The sequence below is a fragment of the Apis laboriosa genome, unplaced genomic scaffold (assembly GCF_014066325.1).
Source record: "Apis laboriosa isolate Shangri-la unplaced genomic scaffold, ASM1406632v1 scaffold42_cov153, whole genome shotgun sequence".
In the NCBI taxonomy this organism is placed as follows: Eukaryota; Metazoa; Arthropoda; class Insecta; order Hymenoptera; family Apidae; genus Apis; species Apis laboriosa.
Window position 1 is genome coordinate 2,826,326 of NW_025223257.1, and position 23,324 is coordinate 2,849,649.

Genomic DNA, 23,324 nt, shown 5'->3' on the forward strand with positions numbered 1-23,324 from the left:
TTGATTTAAAAATAAATGTATTTCCATCTTCTCTGGTTTCCAATTCAATAGAGTATCAGAGTAGACGAATCTAAGCTTTGGTTTAGATCCCGGTCAATTGACATGAATACGTGGTGTTGCTCTAATTTTTATATTATGAATTGAAACATCTATTTCGTTATGCCTTTTTTTTTTTTTATATAATTTACATTTCGATTTACTTGCTAAATTAACTACACTGTAATTGAAGCACAAGCCACGAGTGGACATTAGAATGCTTAGCAAATAATGGAAAAAAGAATATTTCTTCGATATTATTTGGAACATGACATGAGAATTCAATACTAAGAAAAAATGATATAGCACCGATTAAACTGAAAACATAGTTTTCAACAGTGCTTTGCAACGAATCACGTCTCAATGTATTCCGTAAGAGTAATAATACTTAAACAAAAATGAGAGACTAAAGAGATAAGCATTTGGAATAAATATTCGTAGAGTCTCGAATCTCGTACACAACACGTACATGACGTTTCCTTGCAAATAGTACGTAGATGGTATACTTTTTGGTCAATTTTCTTTTGAATGAAATTCAGTTTCGTTTCGAGCCAATGAAACTTGACAATATCTTTCCAAAAGCAATCCTCGATATCGAAATTGCGATATTGGCAAATATTTTTGTTTAATCATTCTTGCCGCAGCAACATCTCTTTCACTAAGCCGCTCTTTTAACTTCTGCGGAACGATTGGCGCATTTACAAATTTTGTCGCAATATTATATTTTTACTCGATAAAATATATCTTGATCTTTGTATTTTTACTCTCGTTCGCTAAAAGAAGAATATCACGCGTCTCAGTCTTTCTTTGAATCCTAAACGATATAAATGTTCGTATGAAAATTTCATTTAAATAATTTATTCCTTTTTCCTAAAATAATTTTACTAACCCCGCGAGTAGTAGATTCGATGCGTAAAATCATTGAAAACTGTCGTATTTATATACGATTATTATAAGGCAGTGGAATATAGAAATTCCTCCCGTGTGTATCTTTTAAATTATCAGCATCGAAACACGACAAATAGAATTCTCTCTGTCGACGAATCACTTTATTTCATTCACAATCGTTCCATCGAAGATATACGTAGCGTTAGTTAAAGAGATTGAAGCTAACGTGATATATTAGCTACAACTTTGGTATCGATTGAGATGGCGGAGGCACCGTCAAATTTTGGAATTCGTCGAACGATTTTTTCGCCACGTTTTGTATATCTTCCATCCCCTGTTTCGTTATATTCGTGATGTCGTCCAATTGACGACGTGTTTGATTAAACAGATCATCTGTCGATTTCGCGGCGGAGGACGCGATATCTTTCACTTCCGTTTGGAGTTTCTCGATGACCCATTCCACTGCTTGACGACCCTGAAACGTAATCGGATGCGAAGACGCATTGTTACCGTGCGAATTACATCGCACTTATCGCCACTTCGGAATAATAAACGAATCGTTACGAAATCATTGCACACGGTGAAGAAATCTGCACGCGCTTGCTTCTTGGACTATTAACAACTTCGTTCCTCTTCAATAATGTGCAACAATTTCATAACTTGCAACAGGATGCAAAACTCAAACTTGAAAACTGGAAATCTTTCGATTATTCGAAACAATATTCGAAGGGATCTGTACTAACTGGGGGATCTATATAACTGGATCGTAAAATTTTTTTTTTTACCTTATTCGCGTTTTGTTCTATCGTCATTGTCAGTAACCTCTCTAAATGATCTATGAGCGGTACCCCTTGGATAGAGATGACCGCCTGTTGTGTTAAAAGCGTTGTCTCCGGATTCTCCGGATGTGGCGTATACGTGACCACCTCACCGACCGAAACGTGCTTGCCCAAGCTTATCTGGAAGCAAAAGAAAAATTATGGACATAGGAAGAAAATTTCTCGCAATTCTTGTCATTAGATGCTGAAACTCTCTTATTTTTACCTACGTGTTTCTCGTATCCATCGCGTGTCGTACGACTCGACATTGGGGGTTAACAACCCTCGGGCGGAAGGTTGGCTGGCGAGCATTATCGAGATAAAACGTTTCCGCGAAAGTGACGGCGTTGCCTTGAATAATCGATGCCAACGAAATAAAGACTAGAGGGGCGGGCTACATGATGCTCCTTGTCGCGGAACAAAATCGATGCAACCGTTTGACCATTTACCCGACATTGTATTCCAACTCGTTTAAAGCTTCGTTATCCCGTTCACCGATCGTTAAATAAAACATTCCCCCACGTTCTGGAATTATTCAAAAGACAACCCGTCTCCGTCTCTCCGTTCTCCCCATTCTTTCCTTTCACGTTGAAATTGTAACGACGCCTCGCAACAATTCCACTAGCTTTGATCAAATTTTAAAACGCACATACACGTGAACAAATGATAGCGCGGATCCATAATAAATGGTCACAATTTCACGTGTATCGTTGGCACAACATGCACGGGGATGCAACTGTGCATTCTCCACCCTTGCTACGAGTACCGATAAAAAATTCGAGCGCGAGCTATCCGCTCTTGTTTTTATCTCCGGGAAGAGATTATATATATTACTTCCAATGTACACGGCATAACACGCCCTTCGAATTTCCGGAAAGAAACTTTTAATTTCGAGGCAGAAGGGGGAGGGAGGAAAAAGTCTTCGCAAAAAAAAAAAAAAAAAAGTCCTACACCGTGTAATCAACAACGGTTCTCGAAACAACGGTGGAAAGCAAGAAGAGGGCAAAACCAGGGCAAAAGAATCGCGATCAAAGAGGAGAGCCCAACGAGATATTCGCGTGTCGTAACGTTTCACGAGTTCGCTCACTCAGCGGGGACGATGAACACGTCTGGCGGGGGTGCAACAACAATGATACGCCCACCACTTGGAAAATTACATCATTATGAGTCGCACTCGTTCGCGGCACCGCGGCACGAACCGTTGCGGCCGCGAAGCTGGAACAATTGAATCGCGGGGGTGCAATACGTTTCACGGGGGAATTAACGCCCGCGGCACATTGTGGATCCGCGTTGATCGAGATAGAGAGGCTCCATACCCTCCGCCATATTGGCAATCAGTGAAGTCGACTGTGTTACACACCATCCCCCTCCCCAATCCTGCCCCCTCCAACCCTCCAACCCCTCTACCCCGTCTTACGGCCTCATCGCCCCGGCACAATCGGAAGAGATCAAAAAATTAACGCCTCGCTTCAACCGGCGTTTCATCAATTACGCGGATCGAGATTTAGGGAAAATGCGGATGGTTTAATTCGTCAGCCATTGGGGAATCGCTATTGAGGCGCGTTCAACGCTGTCGAATACAGTTCTTTGTTCTCGATGTCGATAGAATCTCTATTGACGTTACACGACCGTTACGTCTGCTTGCCTCGATTCTTTTTTTCTTTCTTCTTTTATTTTTTTTTTTTTTTTTTTTTTTACCTTGCTCTTTTCATTCAGTTCGTTATTTACTTAAAAATACGGACGATTGTATAATGAGAGGAATAAACATCGAGGATAATTTTTTTTTCTTTTCTTTTTTTCTTTTTTTAATTCCGGTGAAAAGTTAGTTGCAAAAAAAAAAAAAAAAACTCGGTTCGTTCGGCCGAGTTTTAAAGTTTTTGCCGAGAGAAGGTACGATTTTCAAAGCTCGTTGAACGAGACACGAAGTAATTTTCTCAGTAGAAGCTGTACGTGAATGGTGTAAATAGGATTCTTTTCAGTGTAAATAATTAGCACTTCGCGTTCTTTATCATTTAAACGTTTCGAGAACATTGGTTCCGGAAAAGCCTCGAGTGTATGGAGGAAATAAAGAAAGGAGAAATAAAGAAGATGGAAGAGGGTGTAATTGGAGGGACGGATGGTTTCATTGTAGCTTTCGTAACGAGCAACACTGAACGTGATAAGGACGCGTTTTTAAGCGCGGTAACGAGAGCGTGGCTCGCTTTACGCGAAACTGAGAATCACCGTGATTAGACGTCAAATGAAAAAACATCCTTCGTCTCCTTTATTTCTCCCAAGAATCAAAAGAAAAAGCTTCGAGACCATAATTAAAAAGAAAGAAAGAAAGAAAGAGAAAGAAAGAAAGAAAGAAAAGAAAACAATAAAAAGAAGACAAACGTTAATAATAAATTTATCATCTTCATTACTGTCCTTCGTAACTTCATAATCGTAGCGTTAAAACTTCGTATAAAATATAATTCTCGTCCAAGTTTACTCGAGAATAAAAATCCGCTTCGAGTTCACCCTACTTTGCCCGAGAATCTTCGAAACGCCTTCGACTCTTTCTCCTCAACGTCGAGATAAATCCCTTTTCCACGGGGAGGCATCGAAAGAAGAACTTTGTCCGCGAGATAGCCAATCCACTCCCCCCTCTTCCTCCACTCTTTCGCCACAACGAACAACGTAATCATTTTTCGTTGTGTGTCATCAACTGTGTCCAGAAAAAACAAGACTGATGCGCCGTTGGTATCGGCCGCGATAAAAAATGAAAATGAGAAAAGCTAAAAATGAGAAAAGAAGGGGGGAGAGGAGGAGAAAGAAAAAAGAAAAAAAAAATAGGGAAGGAAGACACGTGGAAAAGGTAAACGGGTGGCGCGCGATTTAATCCTATCAAGCGAACGATCGATCCCTCTTCCAGTTCTGGCGTCAACGACGAAGTAATTAATTTTCACTTTTTTTGCCACGGCCAGCCTGTAGAGAGTACGAAAAGCGTACATCGTCGATCCTGTCTATCCCCCCTCCCGCCCCCGATCTAGTGCATCGGTTAATTGAAATTTTTTTCATCAGCCGCGCGTCGAAACCGATGTTTGCCAATCCCTCGGTCTCCGTAGCAAGCACGGCGTTTGCTTTTCATTTACCGCGGCATTGCGGTATGGTCACGTTTAGTAGCGCAGTTAGGGGTGAAAGTCGTTAACTAAAATCAAGACCGCGGTATAAAGAAAGGGATATACACTCGAGGCACGTGGCTCCGCAAAATTCAACGTAATCCTAATCACGGATAAAAACTTCCCTTCTTATCGAATATAACTTTTGTTTAGCATTTCCTTCGATTTCCTTTTTTTTAACTCGGGATCGAAAGATTAAAACGGAGATTACGTTCTCGTTTCATTTCGAAATTCATAACACATGAAAAAAGAAAGAAAAGAAAAAAAAAGTAAAAAAATTTTCTTTCAGAGTTTTTCTTTCTTTTTTTTTTTTTTTTCCCTAAAGAAATTAAATTAGAGAAGAGTGAGATATAAACTATCGCGCGAACGTTCGTTTTCCAATCGAAAATTCTCTCGGCGATTCCGTTTAATTTTTTGGTCGATATAACGAGGAGAGAATGAAAGGGTAGACCCGAAGTTGGTTTGCGAAGGGTGGTTATAGGCCGTTCTTCACTGAGCAGTAATTAGCATCGTCGAATAATTGAGAGGACTTGACAGATCCACAGCTGGAGGCAGCATTGTTCGAGCGAAGGTATGCTCCCGATTCGATGCCTCGAGAGGGTGCCACGGCCGGAAGTCCAAATCTAGTAGGACGCAACGTCGGAAACTGGATCGACCTCGAATAGAGTTCGTGCCTCGGGCTTTCTCCTCTGCACTGATAATCGCCGATTTCAGCGGATTTTGGCCAGATTGGGAATCGTGTGCTGACAAATCCGTATTAGATCATGTAAACGGGGGCTTCCAGTCATCTGATTCTACAGTTGGATGGATACGCGCGGTTTCATCCTACGTTCAATTCAATTACTTGTTTCCACGTCTATGTACATTTCTGAACAAACAAGAGTCCATATCCCTAGCCCGAATCGATACTCACCGCAGCTTATGAAACATTCGGAAGAGTAACGAACGCAAAATTTATATCAAATATATACATATTGAATAGTAATCGATTTCAATGGATAAATTAAATAGAAATTGACGCGAATCGATCGAAAGTATCTACGATATATATAATAACATAGCTACGTCGATAGCTAGAGGAGAATACTTGTCTTGCCAACGCGTCGAATGTAAAATTTTTCACAAAGTGACAAAGTATCCTCGAAAACGCGTACACGCGCGATACGCATTTTCATTTCCCCCAGCTTAATCCATCCACTGTCGCGAGATCATTAATATCCATTCTCGAAAACTTTCCCGACGAAACTATGGTGGTGGATCATCTCAGCGGGAAATATTTCGATGAGGGTGTCGCGTGACAACGCGCAGCAGACGAGAGAGTTTGGAGGGATTAAGGGGCTTCGTCGAGTTGAAGCGTGTGCAAGAGAGCGTCGTGCCAGCTTGTCGCGCGAATACCACTCCAAAAGTTAATCATTTTTCATTAAGTTGGCCCATCCCTGACTCCCCATATTTCAATCGATTCAAAAAATTGGTAGCGTTGGCCGTGACAAAATATGTCCGTATAAAAGTACGTACGCAAACGCTATTACGCATTCATGTTCCACGAATACGAATTTACCAACGAATACCCGTTCACCTGCGTGCAATTTGTTGTTTTTATGATTTAGAGATCCGCGCGTACAATAATTCAGTCGGTGGCACGTTCAGTCAGCATCGTGCGCGATTCAAACGCAACCCCTCGAGATCTCCATCAGAAAAGTCCACGGGGAGTCTATGAGCGGAGGGGGGGGGGGCTAGGATACATAACCGATACACGAGTTATTAATTCTCGTCCGATGCCGTATCCCCTTTGATACCCCTCCCACCCGTATACTGATATACTTGTATCTCGCCCCCCCCCCCCCCTCGTGTCTTGGATTTTCGCGCTCGCACGCACGGAAATTCGTGGCAGGACGAAGGAAGGATCGTTAGAGAGAATACACGAGTTGTCGCCGGTAAAATATTGTTCCGGTTTCCTTCGTGTCCGGCAACGTATCGCGCGAGATATTCTACTCTACCAGAGATTCGATTGATCTATCGCCTTCTACTTTCAATTACGATTCTCGCGAACTATGTACGTAGAACAAAGTACTGAGTACTATTTAGTACTACTTGGATGGATTCGTGTCTCTGAACTGAAATATTTATTTCTATCTTTTTCAGACACCTTTACATTTCCATCAATTTTTAACTAACTGTATAACTCGGGACTATACAACTTTGGGAAATAATAGAGGATACTTATCAGTTTTGATGTCAGAAAAATGTGTTAAGTAGAGAATACGATGATTGAGTTATAATATCAAAGATCTCTCGAGAGTTTAATTAAATGATAAAGAAATAACTGAAATAATAATTCATTTTGAAAAAATGAAATTTATTGTTAAAAAACGGGAACGATACTATAATACTTCATTGTTTTCATTGTCATATTATCCGTGATTAAGATCGGCGCAACGATATCAGTTTAATAATAATAAAAAAAAAAAAAAAACTGCACGGGATTCCCACTAGACGCATCAATCTGCATCAACAGTTGTAAAACATTTATCCACGCATGAACGAATCCGGAAGTCACATGGACGCTTTACAACGCGTTTTAAATAATAACACGATTAACTTAACGCGATCGCGCGTCATGTGTTGCACGCCTGCAATATATCCGTTTGATAATCCGATAATATCCCATCCACCTGCACCACGGGGAAAATGTTTCATCATTTTTTTTTTTTTTTTTTTTTTCTCTGTCAAACGGTTCTATTCACCGGAACATAACCGATGGATTCCCCAGACGGTAACGCGGCCATTGTTTTAGATTAACGATACGCGATTCTACAACGTCACGATATTTACAGTTGCGCCCCGATCTATCCCCCTCCCTTCCTCGCGAATCGACACCCGATAGATGGATCTCTTCTTCAAGGGATCCTCTGCACACGCGCATCCGTGAACTCAACCGAAAAATATGCAAGCACCGGCCAAGTAGACTGACCGATAGCAACGGCCTGATAGAGACCCGAGCCCATTATGCCCAACCCCCGACGCATATACGCCGGACGCGTTTAGGTTCAACGATACGATGCCGCATTACCGTTTCAACCGGTTTCAACGATATATACGTATGCATCCCGCGTAACGTATGCATCAGCATCCCGCTACGCGCGGGGAGGGGAGGGGCGGGTAAATTGCTAAAAGATATCTCCCCCTTGGGATTCGACGGGGATAGGTTATAACCTGGACTCTGCACGAGCTTATGTAGAATACCTATATCGCCCGTGCCGCTACCGTTCCTCTCTCGCAATGTTCGTTTGTCCGCCTGTGTACGCGGCGTTTCGTACGTTAGGGGAGGAGAAAGAGGGGTGCGTGTTCGAGGGCAGGGGATAGAGCGATGCATCTCGCACCGTGCATCGCTCACGCGTACACTCGCCCAGGGCGGGCACAGGCGGAGAAAGCGTTGACATCCCGCCCGGGGATTGTTCAATTTTAGTTGAATCTCATCTCTAACCCTAGCCTAGGTGAGGGAGTGACGCGGAAACGCGTCCCCGTAGATTACGCGAGCGCGGGGACGATCAGCGAGGAAATATCACAACGCGAAACCTTCCTCGGCTTAATTGGAAAGACGACAGTAGGAAAGAGGAGTCCTGCGTATTTCTGCAAGACGAACGGCCCGCGTGACGTGGAAATTCCCCTATTACTCGCGATGGGTATTCCGTGCGTTTGATATATCGGGCTAATCTGTAAGGCTACCTGTATTTTCTTCGCCATTCGGTGAAAAGGAAAAAAAAGGCAAGTTGATTGGAAGCCGAAGGAATAACATAGAATAATATCTTCGATATCTTTTCGATCTCTATAATTTTGCGCAATTTTCATTGAATGCGCGTTGAATAAATATATTTTTTATGTTATGGGTATTTAATCGTATCATATATATTAGCTAGAAATTATTTCTGGGAATTCATTGCACTCTAGTATAGCTGCGTAATAAACCCCCGTTTTTAAAGATTTATTACCTCCGATCGCACAATAACGTTTCGAAATGCGATTTTAAATAACTGATAACTTTAAAGAAACCAAAGGGCGGCGCATAATTTATCCAAACATGGTATTCAACAAGCACGTGTATCCGCGGTATCCGTGTTGTATCTCGTTCCACCATCATTTACGCATCATATTTGATGTATAGAGGCAAACAGCAAAGTTACATATAAAACAGCTGATGAATGGGACAGGTGGTAGCTTGCACGCGGTGTTACGCTGTTAATATTTACGCAACAAGTCGGCCGCGAATTTTCACGTGTACGTCTCTTTGATATTTTTACTAAAAATTCCCTCAATGCGGATACTTTGCCGAATTTTAAAGCGTTCTGTCGTTTCGTTAACCACGCGACGATGATCCAAAAGGAAACGACGGGAAGAACGAAACGAGGAGCTTTTTTTCGCGTCGGTGTAAAAGCACAAATTTGTGCAAATCTAAATACCTACGTACCACACCATAGCATTGTTCGTGTGGTCGATAGGTAAAAAAAACGACGCGACGGCAACTCCTTGTAGATGGAAAGGCTGCACTTTTTGCACAACAACGCTACCTGCTGGATCGTCCATCATACCTGTAATGCATCGAACATCTCCGGTTTCTCTTTTCTACTTTTTCGGTTGAAAATCGTGCGAGAAAGCGTGGGGGAACGATCTTCGATGAGAGAGAGAGAGAGAGAGAACGACGAAGAATGGCTGTTTCCCCTTTCCTTTTTCCTAACCCAACATTTTCCGCCCTGTCTTCCCGAAACATCCCTTCTACCTCCGCTACATACCTCCGAAGGAGACCACGAAGCTATGCAACCCCCGGTAATGCGCGCATCAATAACCTATCATATCCAACATTCTAGATGCTACACATGCCCCGACCCTAAGATGCGCCGATCTCTTCCCGCGCTTATAACTCCAGTAAATGTATCTGCTACTCGAACTGGAAGCTCTCCACTCCTCCATAACTTTCCTCCCGGTAAATATTGCACCGGTGAAGAATAGAATGGTTCGTGTCGCTTTTGTCGGCAGCTATTTTTCAAAATGCAAAATTGCACGTGTTACATGCGCGAATCCTCGCAGATATTTTTCGATTACGTACCGTATTACAAGTATAAGCGATGGGGCGCGTGTCGTAGGGGGGAAACCCGATGTGTGTAATTCTACAGGTGAAATTTCATCAACCTATTTTCCAATTACTCTTGCTGATCTCGATTCGAATGGAATTGAGAATATATTGATTGTTCGATTACACGGATAGGTGCATTGAGTGGCCTCGCATGCGTGTGCGGGGCGAGCAGAGTTGCACTTCGTTCATCAAATTTATTTTCACCGTTCAAATGAATTGCTAATGCAAGCACGGAAAGGAATAGTGTGGATCCCGATCGTGTGAAATATTAAAATGTTCCCCCGAGTGGGATGCGTGTACATGTTTGAAAATTGAAGATACATTCGTTGCTCGTTTCTTTTTTTTTTTTTTTTTTTTCCTCACGCTTTATCGTCGAATTATTCGTTTCAATTAGATGGAACGCTAGATGTAACGCGATTCGATGATCCGATATCGAAGTGCAAAGCAACATTTGCACGAGTGAATATCGATTTATTCATCCTCCATTTATCTCGTTTCGCGAAGATAAATTACAAATGCGGTCAGAGTACTTTGTCGAGTAATATGTGAGTAATAAAGAGCAAATGTAATGAAATCTCCGTAAAAGCATGCTTCACAGAAACACTCATCCGTCTGATTAAACATTATACATGATATTTCGATTAACGATATGAATTAAGTGGAAACGAACCGGCAAACTATTTCCGGAATATCGTACGATAACGCGTTAATGCATCATTAATATAAAATATTATTGTAATATGCATAATCGTAAATTTTTCAAAGTATTTGATTAATCTAAAAGTCGCCTGACCGATCAAATCAAATAAATAATTCCAAATAATTTATGTAAATTATATGGAAATATTAATGAACTTACGTTTACCGTCCTGACTACCATTTCTTTAGATTCTGGATTAACTTCACTCCATTCACTGGCAAAGTATGGACCTTGATGACCAAAGAACTGAAACAAAAAGAAATAGAATTTTTTTTAACAAAAATTCCATATCAATGAATATCAATATCATTGAAAAAGTAATAACGAGTGATTAACAATTGAAAGAATATTAGTGCTAAAGAATTTAAAAAATAAAGTAAATCAATCAATGATTTAATAAATATATAAATATCTAATTGCACGTGAAAAATAAACATATTTTCTTTTATGAGCTTTTAAAGAATATATACAAATGTTTAAGAGAATATAATTAATAAGTGAGTCATGTGAAAGTTGCTGTCCAAAGGTTGTTAATAAGAGAGAATCGATTATAGAGAATCGATAAAATTAAACTGAAAAAACAATAAATGAGAAATAAAGAAAAATAATTTATAGAAAAATAATATAAAATACACATGTTCAATCATAAACATCATATAACAATCATAAATTCTTTAGATTTATCACTATTACGTGATAGAAACACGTAATAAAACTAATTTAATTTTATCGATGTAAGATTTAATTATCGATATACAATATTTATATTGAAGAATTAATTATCAAATTAATTTAACAGAGTTCAAAAAGCCAAGCTACGTGTCATGCCTCTAATTAATTATATTTCTCTGATTAATTATACTTTAATTGCGCGACCCAGTCAATTATTACAATGTCTATAAAGTCACACCCGCATCGGTAACCGTTCCAATATCCAACGCGACTTGTTATTCGAGTGCATCTGTTAATTAGTCAGAAATTTTCGTCGATGCGGCAGTTGGCTCGACAAGCTTCGTTCCAGGTCGAGATGGAAGGAGAAGGAGGAAAAAAAAAAATAATAATAAAAATAAAAAAGCAAGGATCAGAAGGAAAGGGTTGCTATTAACTCAAACTGAAACGAGGCTTTGCACTTTTCCTTCCCGTCAAGTAATTTCAAGAGTGGCTAAATGCGAAGGCGATACCTTCCTTTTCTTTCTTTCCTTCCGTCTACTATGCATTCGTTATGAAACTGTAATTCGAAGCATTCGAGCGAGAGAGCCGGTACAACAGGACAGCTTTGCGAAATGGCCAAAGCTTATAGAAAATCCTGCAAAAAGGAAGCAATTCACCGAGCCGAAAAAGATTCGAAGCTCGAATCTCTCCCCGTAGAGACTGGAGAAGAAACAGGGATGAAGGGAGTAGAGTAGTCCTAAGGGAGGCTCCGGTATATATATTCCAAAACACAAGTGCCTGGTTGGATGATTGCCAAAGAGCGTAACATCGGTGGAAGTGCTCATTATGAAAGTTGATACGGTCGGTGTCGTTGTTTTGTAATTCCCTCTTGCTTCGAGCCTGAACTCGCTTTCGCACACCTTCTTCTTGCTCCATGTTGTCGAAAGTTTCGAATTTCCTGCTCCTGGATACTACCGTTGTTTGTATAGATTGCTGGTCAAACGGCAACGAACTGTTTTGTCTATAAACTACTGCCAGGTAAAGGAGGGATGCATAACCCCGCGTGCAGATTGATTTCTTACGATATCTAAACTTTGAATAAACTCCATTGTTTGGGTAAATGGATATAATATGGATAAAGCGAAAATTATACAATGAATAAGTGAAAAATATAAAATGGGAAGGGAATATGTATTTATTATTTTTATTTTTAATATTAATTAAAAGTATTACAAGTATCACAAGTTATTGGCTTTAGAAATAGAAGAGTCTGATATTAACGTTAATCGTTTTTTAATATTGTATCAATATTAAAATTATGTAATAAATATGTGTTACATAATTGGCGATTGATTACCATTTCATGATAATAAAAATGCATAATCCATTTAAAAAAATTGAAGCAACGTAATAAAACTCTATACGCGTCAAATATAAATCTATGTACTTTTCAAAAATAATAAATTACGTAAACATGTTATTATTATAAATATCTTATTAGTTTGCATTAAACGGCACTTCGCCAATCACTTACGTATGCAATGCACGTAATTACTCGTGACATAGTGTCGTCCAATATTATAAATGTAATTACAAATTCACATATGATTTCTTAATATTTAAAGTTAATTTCGAAATAAAAATAATCTCTTTGTGCTTTGAAATTGAGAAAGAATCAAAGGTTGTTTTGATAAAAAACGCAAAGTGTAAATAAATTTGTAATGTATTTATAAGAATGCTTACTTAAAATCGATAATGTGAATAAGTTTTAGCAAGGTTAACATTTTCTTTATTCCATATTTCTCTGCTTTCATCAGCCAATAAAAATTTAACCTTGAAAATTATGAGTAACTTTAAATGATATCAGCGCTTATGTGGCTGATAGAAGAACTAATGGAAACAAATGGAAAATTTACAATGATGAATGGAATTTTATTTTGCCAACAATTAATTATGTATTGAAAACAAAAGATTTTATTTTCCAATAAAGGTTATTTAAAATCAAACAGATATATTAAAAGTACTATTAAATCATAAAAATATATCGGATAACATACATTGATTATTTCAAATTTCTTTTTTCGTAACTTTATATATAAGAAAATGTCATGTATCAGGTATTATTATTAAGTATGTATAAAATAAGATAATAATAAATAGATAACACGATGATATGATAACACTAAATAGAATTGAATAGCATAATTAATGTAATATAACTAATAAAATTATTTCTAATTTGAAACGTTGATATATTTAAAGATTTAATATTTAAAAAAAAGTCAAAATTTTTGTATAATCAATTGTATTTATATATATTATATCAAAAATCTACTATATAATGTAAATATCATATTGCAACCTTCTAATTCTATTTATATGATTAAACTTCAATGACAAAATATAAAAAAATATACATATATATAAAAATTTATTTGTTATTAGAATTTTATTAAATTAAATTTATTTTTTAATAAATTTATATAGTTAATAATAACTTCTATATAACCTTTTTCAAGAGGTTATACTGATCGTTATATGGTATAAATAATCTTAATAATTATCATTTTTAAAATACTTACTGGTAATATCCATGTAGGAAAACGCCATTGAGTAGTAACCAATCTGTGAGAATAAAGAACACCATCCTTAACTTTTCTATCGATAACATCCGTGCCCAAAACCGATGGATTTAAGGGATTTGGATATTTTCGGCATGCTGCTTTTACAACTGTTTCCCATGGATGACTACAAATGAAAAATATTAAAATTTCATATATCACATAATTTATTTTCTATTAAAAGAATGTCAAAAAACATTTTTATAGAAAAATTTGGAAAGTTAGAAATAAACTTGTACAAAAAAACACTCACTCAAAAGTATGATGTGATGTCCACAACTTCATGTTTATAGAATTTTTTAGTATAACGTATGGAAAACACAATAATTTAAATTATTAACAATCATACGAAAACATTACACTTCGACACAGTGAGGCACGTTCACTGACTTCGAAACCTGATGTAACGTGAAAAAGAAAGCTTTCCAATGAACGTTAATCTTTTATTGTGTATCGATCTATCAAGAGTTGGTATACCTGTTTTCAGCAACCAATAAGGTTTATTTAAATTAAATTTGATTGGTCGACGGTTCCGCGCCGTTTTCTATCAATTCAAACGTAAAATTTTCTTGTCAAATCACATTTAATTTAATTATAATATTTGTTTCTCAGTGCATAATTAATAAATAAATCATAATTTCTGTTATATATTTTTTTTTATTGTATTTTTCTAAATAGATTGAAAGATTTGAATTTAAATAATTTTAACATTTTTGTAATTTTAACATTTGTTTATACTTCGTAAGTATAATAAATCGCGCGGTCATTTCGTAATAGTATCAAAAGCAAAGTGAATCGTAGTTTAATTGTTGAATATTATTAATTGTTATTCAAATTATAATAAAAATATCAATTTTATGATTTCCTAAGTGATATATTCTAAGTTATAAATAAGATTTGTGTAGTGTTTGATTATTTTATTTGTTAAAATGTATAAAATAAAATTGTATACTCCAAATTTGTGTTGAGAAGAAAGAAAAATTTAGAAGTCTTCTGAAAAAAAATTAGTATGCAGCAAGCCAAGTGGTAAGTAATTTTCAACGTTTTCTTCTTTGGTTAACACATTTTCTTTATGAAATCCTGTAAAGAATATCAAGTAAAAATAATAAAATTTCATATTAAGTGTTTAACATCTTACCAAAAGTAGTATGAATTTTTTCTTGTCCTGATCTATCTCTAATATGTAATGGTACTACAGGCTGTGGACCTTTATGATTTATAATAATATTTTCAACACGTTTTAATGCATTATATACAAGTTGAGATTTTGGTGCTCTAGTTAAATATACAACACATTGAGTTAAAATCACATCGCATTCTGGCATTCCAATCATTTCACATCCATGCAAAGTATGAATAGCTATGCCTAGAAATAAAAATTAATTGTATGCATTATAATACTTACTATAATATTGAATCATTCTACAAAATGTATACCTAGAGCATCTAAATCTGCTAAACCAATATCTTCACTTGATATTCTTATTAATCTTCTTGCAATATCTACAGGATCTTCTTTAACTTCCATAATTCGTGCTAACCAATATAAAGATGCATTTTCTTTACCAGCTTTTATTGATTTATGTAAAGCAGAATATAAATGATGTATATTGTTACTTTGTTTATCAGATAACATATGTGCTTGTTTAAGACTTTCTTTAACATCTTCTAAAGTTATTGAAACAAAATTAGAATTTAGCCTATTTGATATTTTAATTTTAATAGCCAATTCTAAACCATTCAATGCAACACGAGCATCTCCATCACATACTTCTGCTAACCAATCAATAGCTGTTTTATTAATAAAAAAATGTGGTTTAGAACTAAAATTTAAATTATTTTCTAAATTAGTTGACAAATTTTTGAGAGGAAAATTATATATTTCTCCATTAATTGATGAAATTGCTTTACAAAGAATTTCTACAATATTTAACATTGTTAATTTATTTAAAGCAAATATACGGCATCTACTTAGTAAAGCAGAATTCAAACTATAAGATGGATTCTCTGTAGTTGTGCCAATTAAAATAAATGTGCCTGTTTCAACATGTGGTAAAAAAATATCTTGTTGGAGTTTATTAAAACGATGTATTTTATCCATTATTACAATAATTTGATTGAATTTTGATTCAGTTTTTGTTATACTAATAATGTTTTTGATGTTACTCACACCAGAAGATGTTGCAGAAAGATTTATGATATTTACTTTCTCTCCATGCATTTCTTTGCTTAGCTTTGATATAATATTAGTTAGGGATGTCTATAAAAATAATTCATAAAATTAGTATTAATAATATTTAAAATATTATAAAAAATAATAATTACTTTTCCACATCCTGATGGACCCCAGAATATCATACTAGGAATATGACCTTTTGTTAATAATTGTTGTAATATTGTATTAGATCCAACAACTTTTTCTTGTCCTATATAATCGTGAAAGCATGCAGGCCTCATTTTTTCACAAAGGGAAATGAATTCTTGATTTTGTACCGATTGCTGTTGATTCATGTTTTTTATATTAATCAATGTATTGGTTTTATATTTTTTAATGAATTTATTTCATTAATCTTCTTTCATAAAAAATTTCTTTGGCGTTTTCTTTGGTATTTCTTGTGATATTTCGTTTGAAATTATATCCCTTAAAAAAAAGTATAAATCAACATGATTCTCTATATTCTTTACATATACATATTAAAATTTTTTTTATATACTATACGAATTATGATGATACAATTTGAATTTTTTTATTTTCATAATATTCAAATAAGTTGTCTATTATTAAAGTATAGGTTATTTTGTATAATATGAATATTAGAAAAATACAAATATTTTAAATTTAAAATTTTTTATTTTTTCTTTTTTTTTTTTATTTTAAAAATATTATTTTTTAAAAACTGACAATCGCCAGTAAAATAAATCATCGCACCATTTATTGCTTATCATGCACGTTTCAGTATAAATACACGTGATTCATTTGTAGTTGAGTTGAGTTTATAATTTTAAATTATATAATATATAATATTTTAAGATAAAAATTTATATAATGTTCTTTTAAGTAAGTTGAAATTGATGGAAAATTTTTGGATAATATTCTGTATTACCAATAATATCTCTTTTTAAATTTCTCATCAGGAAAAATAATTATTCACTTTATACAACATGTCAAATTCGTGGAATAAGAATAATTATCGTCAAGAACAAGAAGCATTTATTTCTGGTCATGGTGGGACAACATCCAGAGAAGTTATATATGCTATTATGCCAAATATTTGTAGTATTTTATTGACTACAACTATAATAGGTCTTTTCAATGAGGTTATCCATAAAAATATTAGAGTTTTAATAGAATTTGCATTAATTGTAATTCCATCTATTTTATGTTGTACTATATTATCTGAATATGTTATTATTGTGTGTTTTATTATGATGGCAATATCTGCTATTAATATTTTAATATTAGGATTTAATTTGAATTCTTTACCAATGCATCATAGAAAATCTGCTTACAACAAAAAACCTTTCATTACAAATTTCAGAGCATTAACTAACATAATAACAGCAATATGTATATTAGCTATAGATTTTCATATTTTTCCTCGTAAATTTGCCAAAACTGAAATATTTGGATATAGTTTAATGGACTCTGGTGTTGGATTATTTATATTAGCTAATGCTTTAGTAGCTCCAGAAGCTAGAGATTTTACTCCTAAACCTAGGATAGGTTTTTTTCATACTATATCAAAAAATATAAAATATTCAGCAAGAAGTTGTATTCCACTATTAATATTAGGTTTTGGTAGATCTGTTGCAATTGAAATTTTGGGATATCAAAAGCACGTAACTGAATATGGTGTTCATTGGAATTTTTTTATAACTCTTGCTTTTGTAAAACTATTTACTAGTTCTATAACAAGTACCATCAATTCAAAATATTCATTGTTATCAGGAATATGGATTTTGGGGATGCACGAATATGTTTTGAGTACTAAGGGGTTAAAAGAATGGGTTTTAAGCAACAAACCAAGAGATGATTTTGTATCTGCTAACCGGGAAGGTGTAGTATCTGTTCCTGGATATGTTGGACTTTATCTAATAGGCGTAGCAATTGGTAGATTAATTCATTCCACTTATCAGAATTCACAAGCACAAAATCCATTCCAGCATAAACTTAAAATAATTCATATTAAATTGTTTGGATATGAATTTGATGCAAATTATAATGAATCCATGATTTTATGTATTAAATTATCTTTAATATCAGCTCAAACTTGTGCAGCTACTTTATTTTGTGACACATATTTTAGGGTATCTAGACGTTTAGCAAATGCAGGATATTGCATGTGGATTCTCACTTTAGGTGTTATGATACTTACATTATTACTCTTGATAGAAATAATATCTGATATATTAGTTTATAAAAACATAGATTTAGAGTACGATCAAAAGAAAACTAAAATGCAAAAAACGAATATAAAAAATAAACGAGAAACCGTGTCTGATAAATATGAAAAAAACGTAGCAGAAAATACCATCGAAATATTCGAAGCTGTTAATTACAATGGTCTAATTTTCTTTTTATTTTCGAACTTAATGACTGGTGGTATTAACATGTTAGTACCTACGTTATATATAAATGAATTAAATGCTGTGCAAATATTGATCGCATACATGGCTGTAAATGTATTGTCAGTTTTATTATTGTACAGAAAACAGGTACAAATTAAATTATAAATAAAACGTGCGACATGTACTAATTGCACACTGCAATGTATGCAATTTTCTACTTTATAAAATTAAATTACGAATCGGCGTAAACAATTAACTTCAAAATATTTACACTGCCATTGTATAGACATATCATATTGTATTTCATATTTATTGCTGCTCTTTTTTTTTTTTTTTTAATAAAATAAGTATGTACATATATATGTATAAAAATAAGTAAAACATTTAGTTGGTAACAAATCGTTTCATTCATTCGATATTAAGTCTAGTAATCTTGAATCTATCATTCAAATGTTTCGTTGTCATCGAAATAAATTACCTAAAATATTCATTATAATTCATCTTTGGATTGAGTATCGGATTTTAATTCGGTTACTTTCGATTTAGAAGTTGCACTTTTTTTTACATCACTCATTGCGCTAGTTTGATTTTTCATTTCCTTATGTTGGATTTTTTTAGCGATAAAGTTTTTAAACGAATCATGATTTTTTACGTAATCGGTAGCTTGCGAAACTATACGTAAAAATTCTTCAACATCAAAACTGTAATTCGTGAATTTTGCATGCGCTCCTCCATCAGGATGCGTACCCTATTTAATTATTTTCATAATAAGTGTCAAATGAAATTTTTTATTTGAAAAAAATAATTACTTACAGGATCTTGTTGCACTAATTTCGAATTATTTTCCCATGTGAAGTACTTTACACCGCGCAAACGAGCTAGATCTTTATAACATCCTGGATCTTCGCAATTATATCTATATAATAATAATACGTGAGATGAATTTTCTTTTTAAAAGAGAAAAAATTGTTCAATCATACGTACATTTCAAATACTGCTGCCCAATCTGGCAAAAACATGAGATGTGTTAGTCCAGCTCCATGTATACCAATAAAGATATCAGAATTTCTTGTGATTTCTAGTTGTTTCTTAAATGATATTTTTTTATTATAAACTACCTAAAAAAAAAAAAAAAGGATTTTTCATTATACTTCTATTCATTTTAGATATTGATATCATTAGATATTGAGATCTTTTAATCGATACCTTTTTCACTTTGTATAGCGGATTTTCTTTCAAAGCTCTCACCAATTCATCCTCGTTCAGAATTCTTCGATATTGTGTATCTCTGCTAAGCAGAGTGATTCTTATTCTTTGGTTTTTCCTTTCATGGAGAGGTATACGCAATCTGTGCAACACATGTTCACCGAAAGCTTTGAACAATCCACTGTTCTCACAGCCGTAAATCTAAAATCATATTCATGGATAAAAATCAATCGTACGACTCATTCTTGCGATCATCGATTGAAAAAAAAAATGAATAATCGTACAAGAGGTGTATTATAGTATAGGCCAAAAATCATTCGCGGCAATAAGGGGAATACAAGATTCTTGAAACAGACGGTTTCTCCTCGAAACGTTTTTAAATCCCACAGCGGGTTTCTCGTGAAAGCCTCGAAAGCGTCTTGGAACGCAGAACGATAGCTGAAAGTAGCAAAGAACTCATTAACATCTCGTGGTTTTTCTTTTTCGATGTCGGTTACCTGTAGCTTTCCCAAATCATTATGTGATTATCAGTATTGAAGCCGGCTGGATGCGAGAGATTTACGTGCAATGACGCGTATAAGTTGAAAAAGTCGCAGAAATGATGATACATGTTTACTACTGAAACAGAACGACTTTGACAAATGATCGAGATGCGGGATATTCGCTAATTTGACAGATTTTTACGACACCATTGTTGATCATGGCGGTCATTCCGACTCATCCTTACGACTTACTAGCGTCTATTTTCATTACGAATGTTGGCTTCTTGATCACGATATCACAATCGTGATTGACGATTGGTGGTCGAGATAATTTGCGGAAATTTCGTAGTTCGGGTCCCCAAGATTGCAATGGACTAATATGATCCGCGTTCTCTTCTAATCTTTTTTCGTTTAATCTGGATAAACGAGACGGTTTAAATCTTTGATCGTTGCTTGCTAATATGTTTCACTCACGTGCAGTATCCTCCAATTTGACCTTCTTTTAAGACATCCATCTTGTATCGTATAGGTTCCTTCCTTCCGATTAGATCCGTGAAATTGATCATTATATTCCTTGCTCGGCAGAATCTCATGTGTTCCGAGCATTCCAGAGAGGAGTCATCCTGAAACGATCAAAGTTAGGAGAAATAGGAATTGAAGAACAATCGGAACTGTGTCTATAAAACTTACCACGAACAACGGTTCACAAAAAATCGACATTTCTTTTCTTTGATCGCGTACGTAGCCAAAGTCGCCTTGAGCGTAAAACGTCTCTACCTGTGCTTTTTTCGTAGTCACCCATCCTCTGTGATCACCTGGACATTGAGGAACGGAAAAAGAATTTTCGGCTTTGCAATTCGGCTCGTAACCCCAACAAGCTTTGGTATCAAGGCTACCCTAAGTTTTTCCAAGAAAAATTCTTCGTTAATATTCATCTTTTGTTAACTCGAATTATTTACAATTCGTTCACGTGTGCAAAATCCTCGATGCTTCCACGACTATTCGTACACTCTCGTGCAAGCAATGAAAACCAAAAATGAAAATGCGAGCGAAAGTGTGTATACCGAATGCGTAATTTCATCTTTAATCGATAAATCCTTGCATAATCGCGTTATTAACACACCGCGTATTACCTTGTAGGGACAGGCGGTATTATTGCGGCACTCTTCGGCTACCGTGGGAAAATAGTTGAAGTAATACTTGATGTGATCGGAGGGCAGATTAATGTCCGTGTAATTACTGTACGTGGATGTGACCGCGAACACCATCACGATCGTCACTGAGTATTTAATATTTAACGCGTAATCGATCATCATAGCGGGATGCACTAATGAAAATTAAACCGGGATTCCCTGAGAGAAGGTGGCGTGCACTCGCTTTACGGAGTGACTGTATCGGCGTGAATGGAGGAGGAACCACCTGTAAGAGTGGATGGGTATATGACCTCATCTACTGTGCGTACTCTGTCCACACAACACGAACGTCCGTACACCCACACGAACGCCGAGCGTGCCTCCTTAAAAGAATCGGTGAAAGTCAATGCTAGAAGTTAGAATACCCGGTAAACTTACATCACGTATAAACTAACGTTTTCCTACCTATCTAGCTATCCTTGAGCATTGCTCACCGTGGAAAAAAACGTTCTAGAGGGTCTTCGTTTTATTTTTAAAATCATTACCGGTATTTAAAATCCTGTTGTAACCCAATCGGTAATATAGTCGGTCCTGTATATATATCTTAACGGTGAAAATAATGATTAAAAGTACTCACACGTATGATACGGAGCGGATATCCTCAAGTTCTTTCACCTTGAGACACTGTGGGACAGGAAACCGTGGGACTTTACTTTCACGCACGATCGATTGCTTCCATGATGTATAGTTTCAACATGGCTGAACACAGTCATAATTTCGTGTTTGATATCGATGAACTATTTCTCGTATCGTTTAAGTAACGAATCGAGTCGAATAAATAGAATGGAAGACACGTTGTTTTATGAACGATTTAGAACATTATCGTAATGCGATTTATTGGAATTTTTTTGAATTAATAAACATCCGATGGAATGAATTGTCACGTGATGGAATAAATTGTTGGAGTTCGCCATCTATTGGATTTAAGGAATAACTACATTTCTAAGTTTTTTCTACAGAGAATAAGTATTTTTGCTACATTTACGATCCTTGATATTAAATTTTCTTCTTAATCAAATATTGGTAAGATCGAGGAAGGATCACTACCAACGTTACCGATTCAGGGTAAAATTGGAACTGCAGATCTCATCTGTGGATAAAGGGTTAAATACGTGAGAAAAAAATATATTAAATTCTTTATCGATAGAAGATAGAGCAGAAAAAGACAGAATTAAAAAAAAAAGAAATTAATTATCGATTTTTATAATATCGATCCAAACTCTTCAATTTCTTCAGATTCAAATTTCTTCAATTTTTTTCTTACATACACGAAGCATATATTTATATATATATTTATCGAAGTATATATCGTTTAAATGAATAATAATTAATAGTAATTAACGATTAAACAAAGAGAAGAAACGTAAACTCGCGCCAAAAAATTTGAAATTCCATCGTTTAGATTTTCACGAAATTCTCGTTCCTCAAAATCGAAATAAATCTCGAATACATCCAACGTGGTACAACGAGTTTTCTCGTAAAGGCATCGTTCCGTCACTATACGACTTTTGTCTAACCACATCTGTGCATCTAACGTCAATGCAGAATGATGGCTTCCGTTATTCAGCATGTTTGCACGGGAAATAAACGGTTGTATTGACTCTCGATAAGCCCACGAGACGCGCCTTATGCTAATTCCCGGTAGATACGTCAAAAACCGTTTCGACGTATACGGTAGAGACAGTTCGATCTTCTCTCGAGGCGTGGTCCGATCGTAGATCGTATCTTCGCATTTTATACGATTTTGCTCGTCGAAGAGAGATTCGAATCTAAAAGGGTCTCGACGTACACTACTCGAGATACGAGCGAGTCCCACACTCGGTTAGGTATGGATCGTTACGTAATCTGGAAGACTCCGGGATAGCTGCAGTTGCTCGTTGCTCGCAGGT

General features: G+C 35.5%; 4 protein-coding genes across 9 annotated transcripts; 1 reads left to right on the top strand and 3 right to left on the bottom strand.

Moving 5' to 3' along the window:
* LOC122716175 (protein slowmo) lies at positions 1 to 14,399 on the bottom strand. Its single transcript, XM_043939023.1, has 5 exons — positions 14,239 to 14,399; positions 13,947 to 14,112; positions 10,873 to 10,959; positions 1,710 to 1,883; positions 1 to 1,399 (listed from the first exon to the last, which is right to left on the bottom strand). Exons 1-5 carry the CDS (start codon positions 14,268 to 14,270, stop codon positions 1,163 to 1,165), a joined length of 696 nt encoding a protein of 231 aa, XP_043794958.1. The 5' UTR covers positions 14,271 to 14,399; the 3' UTR covers positions 1 to 1,162.
* Positions 14,400 to 14,880: 481 nt separating this feature from the next.
* LOC122716118 (ATPase WRNIP1-like) lies at positions 14,881 to 17,496 on the bottom strand. 5 transcript variants are annotated; one of them, XM_043938887.1, is made up of 5 exons: positions 17,470 to 17,496; positions 16,311 to 16,626; positions 15,423 to 16,245; positions 15,124 to 15,351; positions 14,881 to 15,065 (listed from the first exon to the last, which is right to left on the bottom strand). In XM_043938887.1, the coding sequence occupies exons 2-5, from the start codon at positions 16,494 to 16,496 to the stop codon at positions 14,968 to 14,970; spliced, it is 1,335 nt and encodes a 444-aa protein (XP_043794822.1). In that variant the 5' UTR covers positions 16,497 to 16,626; positions 17,470 to 17,496; the 3' UTR covers positions 14,881 to 14,967. The 5 variants fall into 5 exon arrangements, with proteins under 5 accessions (XP_043794822.1, XP_043794821.1, XP_043794820.1 ...); XM_043938886.1 differs by lacking the exon at positions 17,470 to 17,496 and adding an exon at positions 17,090 to 17,179; XM_043938885.1 differs by lacking the exon at positions 17,470 to 17,496 and adding an exon at positions 16,915 to 17,048.
* On the top strand, positions 16,932 to 18,719 carry LOC122716116 (uncharacterized protein At4g17910-like). Its single transcript, XM_043938883.1, has 2 exons — positions 16,932 to 17,043; positions 17,121 to 18,719. The coding sequence occupies exon 2, from the start codon at positions 17,148 to 17,150 to the stop codon at positions 18,717 to 18,719; it is 1,572 nt and encodes a 523-aa protein (XP_043794818.1). The 5' UTR covers positions 16,932 to 17,043; positions 17,121 to 17,147.
* Positions 18,720 to 19,041: 322 nt separating this feature from the next.
* LOC122716115 (EGF domain-specific O-linked N-acetylglucosamine transferase) lies at positions 19,042 to 21,977 on the bottom strand. 2 transcript variants are annotated; one of them, XM_043938882.1, is made up of 10 exons: positions 21,376 to 21,977; positions 20,933 to 21,139; positions 20,717 to 20,865; positions 20,495 to 20,658; positions 20,258 to 20,375; positions 20,045 to 20,198; positions 19,761 to 19,961; positions 19,539 to 19,672; positions 19,368 to 19,470; positions 19,042 to 19,302 (listed from the first exon to the last, which is right to left on the bottom strand). In XM_043938882.1, the coding sequence occupies exons 1-10, from the start codon at positions 21,556 to 21,558 to the stop codon at positions 19,045 to 19,047; spliced, it is 1,671 nt and encodes a 556-aa protein (XP_043794817.1). In that variant the 5' UTR covers positions 21,559 to 21,977; the 3' UTR covers positions 19,042 to 19,044. The 2 variants fall into 2 exon arrangements, with proteins under 2 accessions (XP_043794817.1, XP_043794816.1); XM_043938881.1 differs by having other exon boundaries at positions 20,258 to 20,378; positions 21,376 to 21,976.
* Positions 21,978 to 23,324: the final 1,347 nt, after the last annotated feature.

Coding starts and splice junctions, on each gene's coding strand:
- LOC122716175 (XM_043939023.1), bottom strand. CDS start 14,270: ATGAAGTTGTGGACATCACATCATACTTTTGA. Junction 14,113..14,238: donor ACATCACATCATACTTTTGA/GTGAGTGTTTTT, acceptor TTTCATTTGTAG/TCATCCATGGGAAACAGTTG. Junction 1,400..1,709: donor TAGAACAAAACGCGAATAAG/GTAAAAAAAAAA, acceptor ATTACGTTTCAG/GGTCGTCAAGCAGTGGAATG.
- LOC122716118 (XM_043938887.1), bottom strand. CDS start 16,496: ATGAATCAACAGCAATCGGTACAAAATCAAGAATTCATTTCCCTTTGT. Junction 16,246..16,310: donor GTCCATCAGGATGTGGAAAA/GTAATTATTATT, acceptor TTATTTTTATAG/ACATCCCTAACTAATATTAT. Junction 15,066..15,123: donor AAAAATTCATACTACTTTTG/GTAAGATGTTAA, acceptor TATTCTTTACAG/GATTTCATAAAGAAAATGTG.
- LOC122716116 (XM_043938883.1), top strand. CDS start 17,148: ATGTCAAATTCGTGGAATAAGAATAATTATCGTCAAGAACAAGAAGCA.
- LOC122716115 (XM_043938881.1), bottom strand. CDS start 21,558: ATGATGATCGATTACGCGTTAAATATTAAATACTCAGTGACGATCGTG. Junction 20,866..20,932: donor TTTGTGAACCGTTGTTCGTG/GTAAGTTTTATA, acceptor TGATCGTTTCAG/GATGACTCCTCTCTGGAATG. Junction 19,303..19,367: donor AATTAGTGCAACAAGATCCT/GTAAGTAATTAT, acceptor ATAATTAAATAG/GGTACGCATCCTGATGGAGG.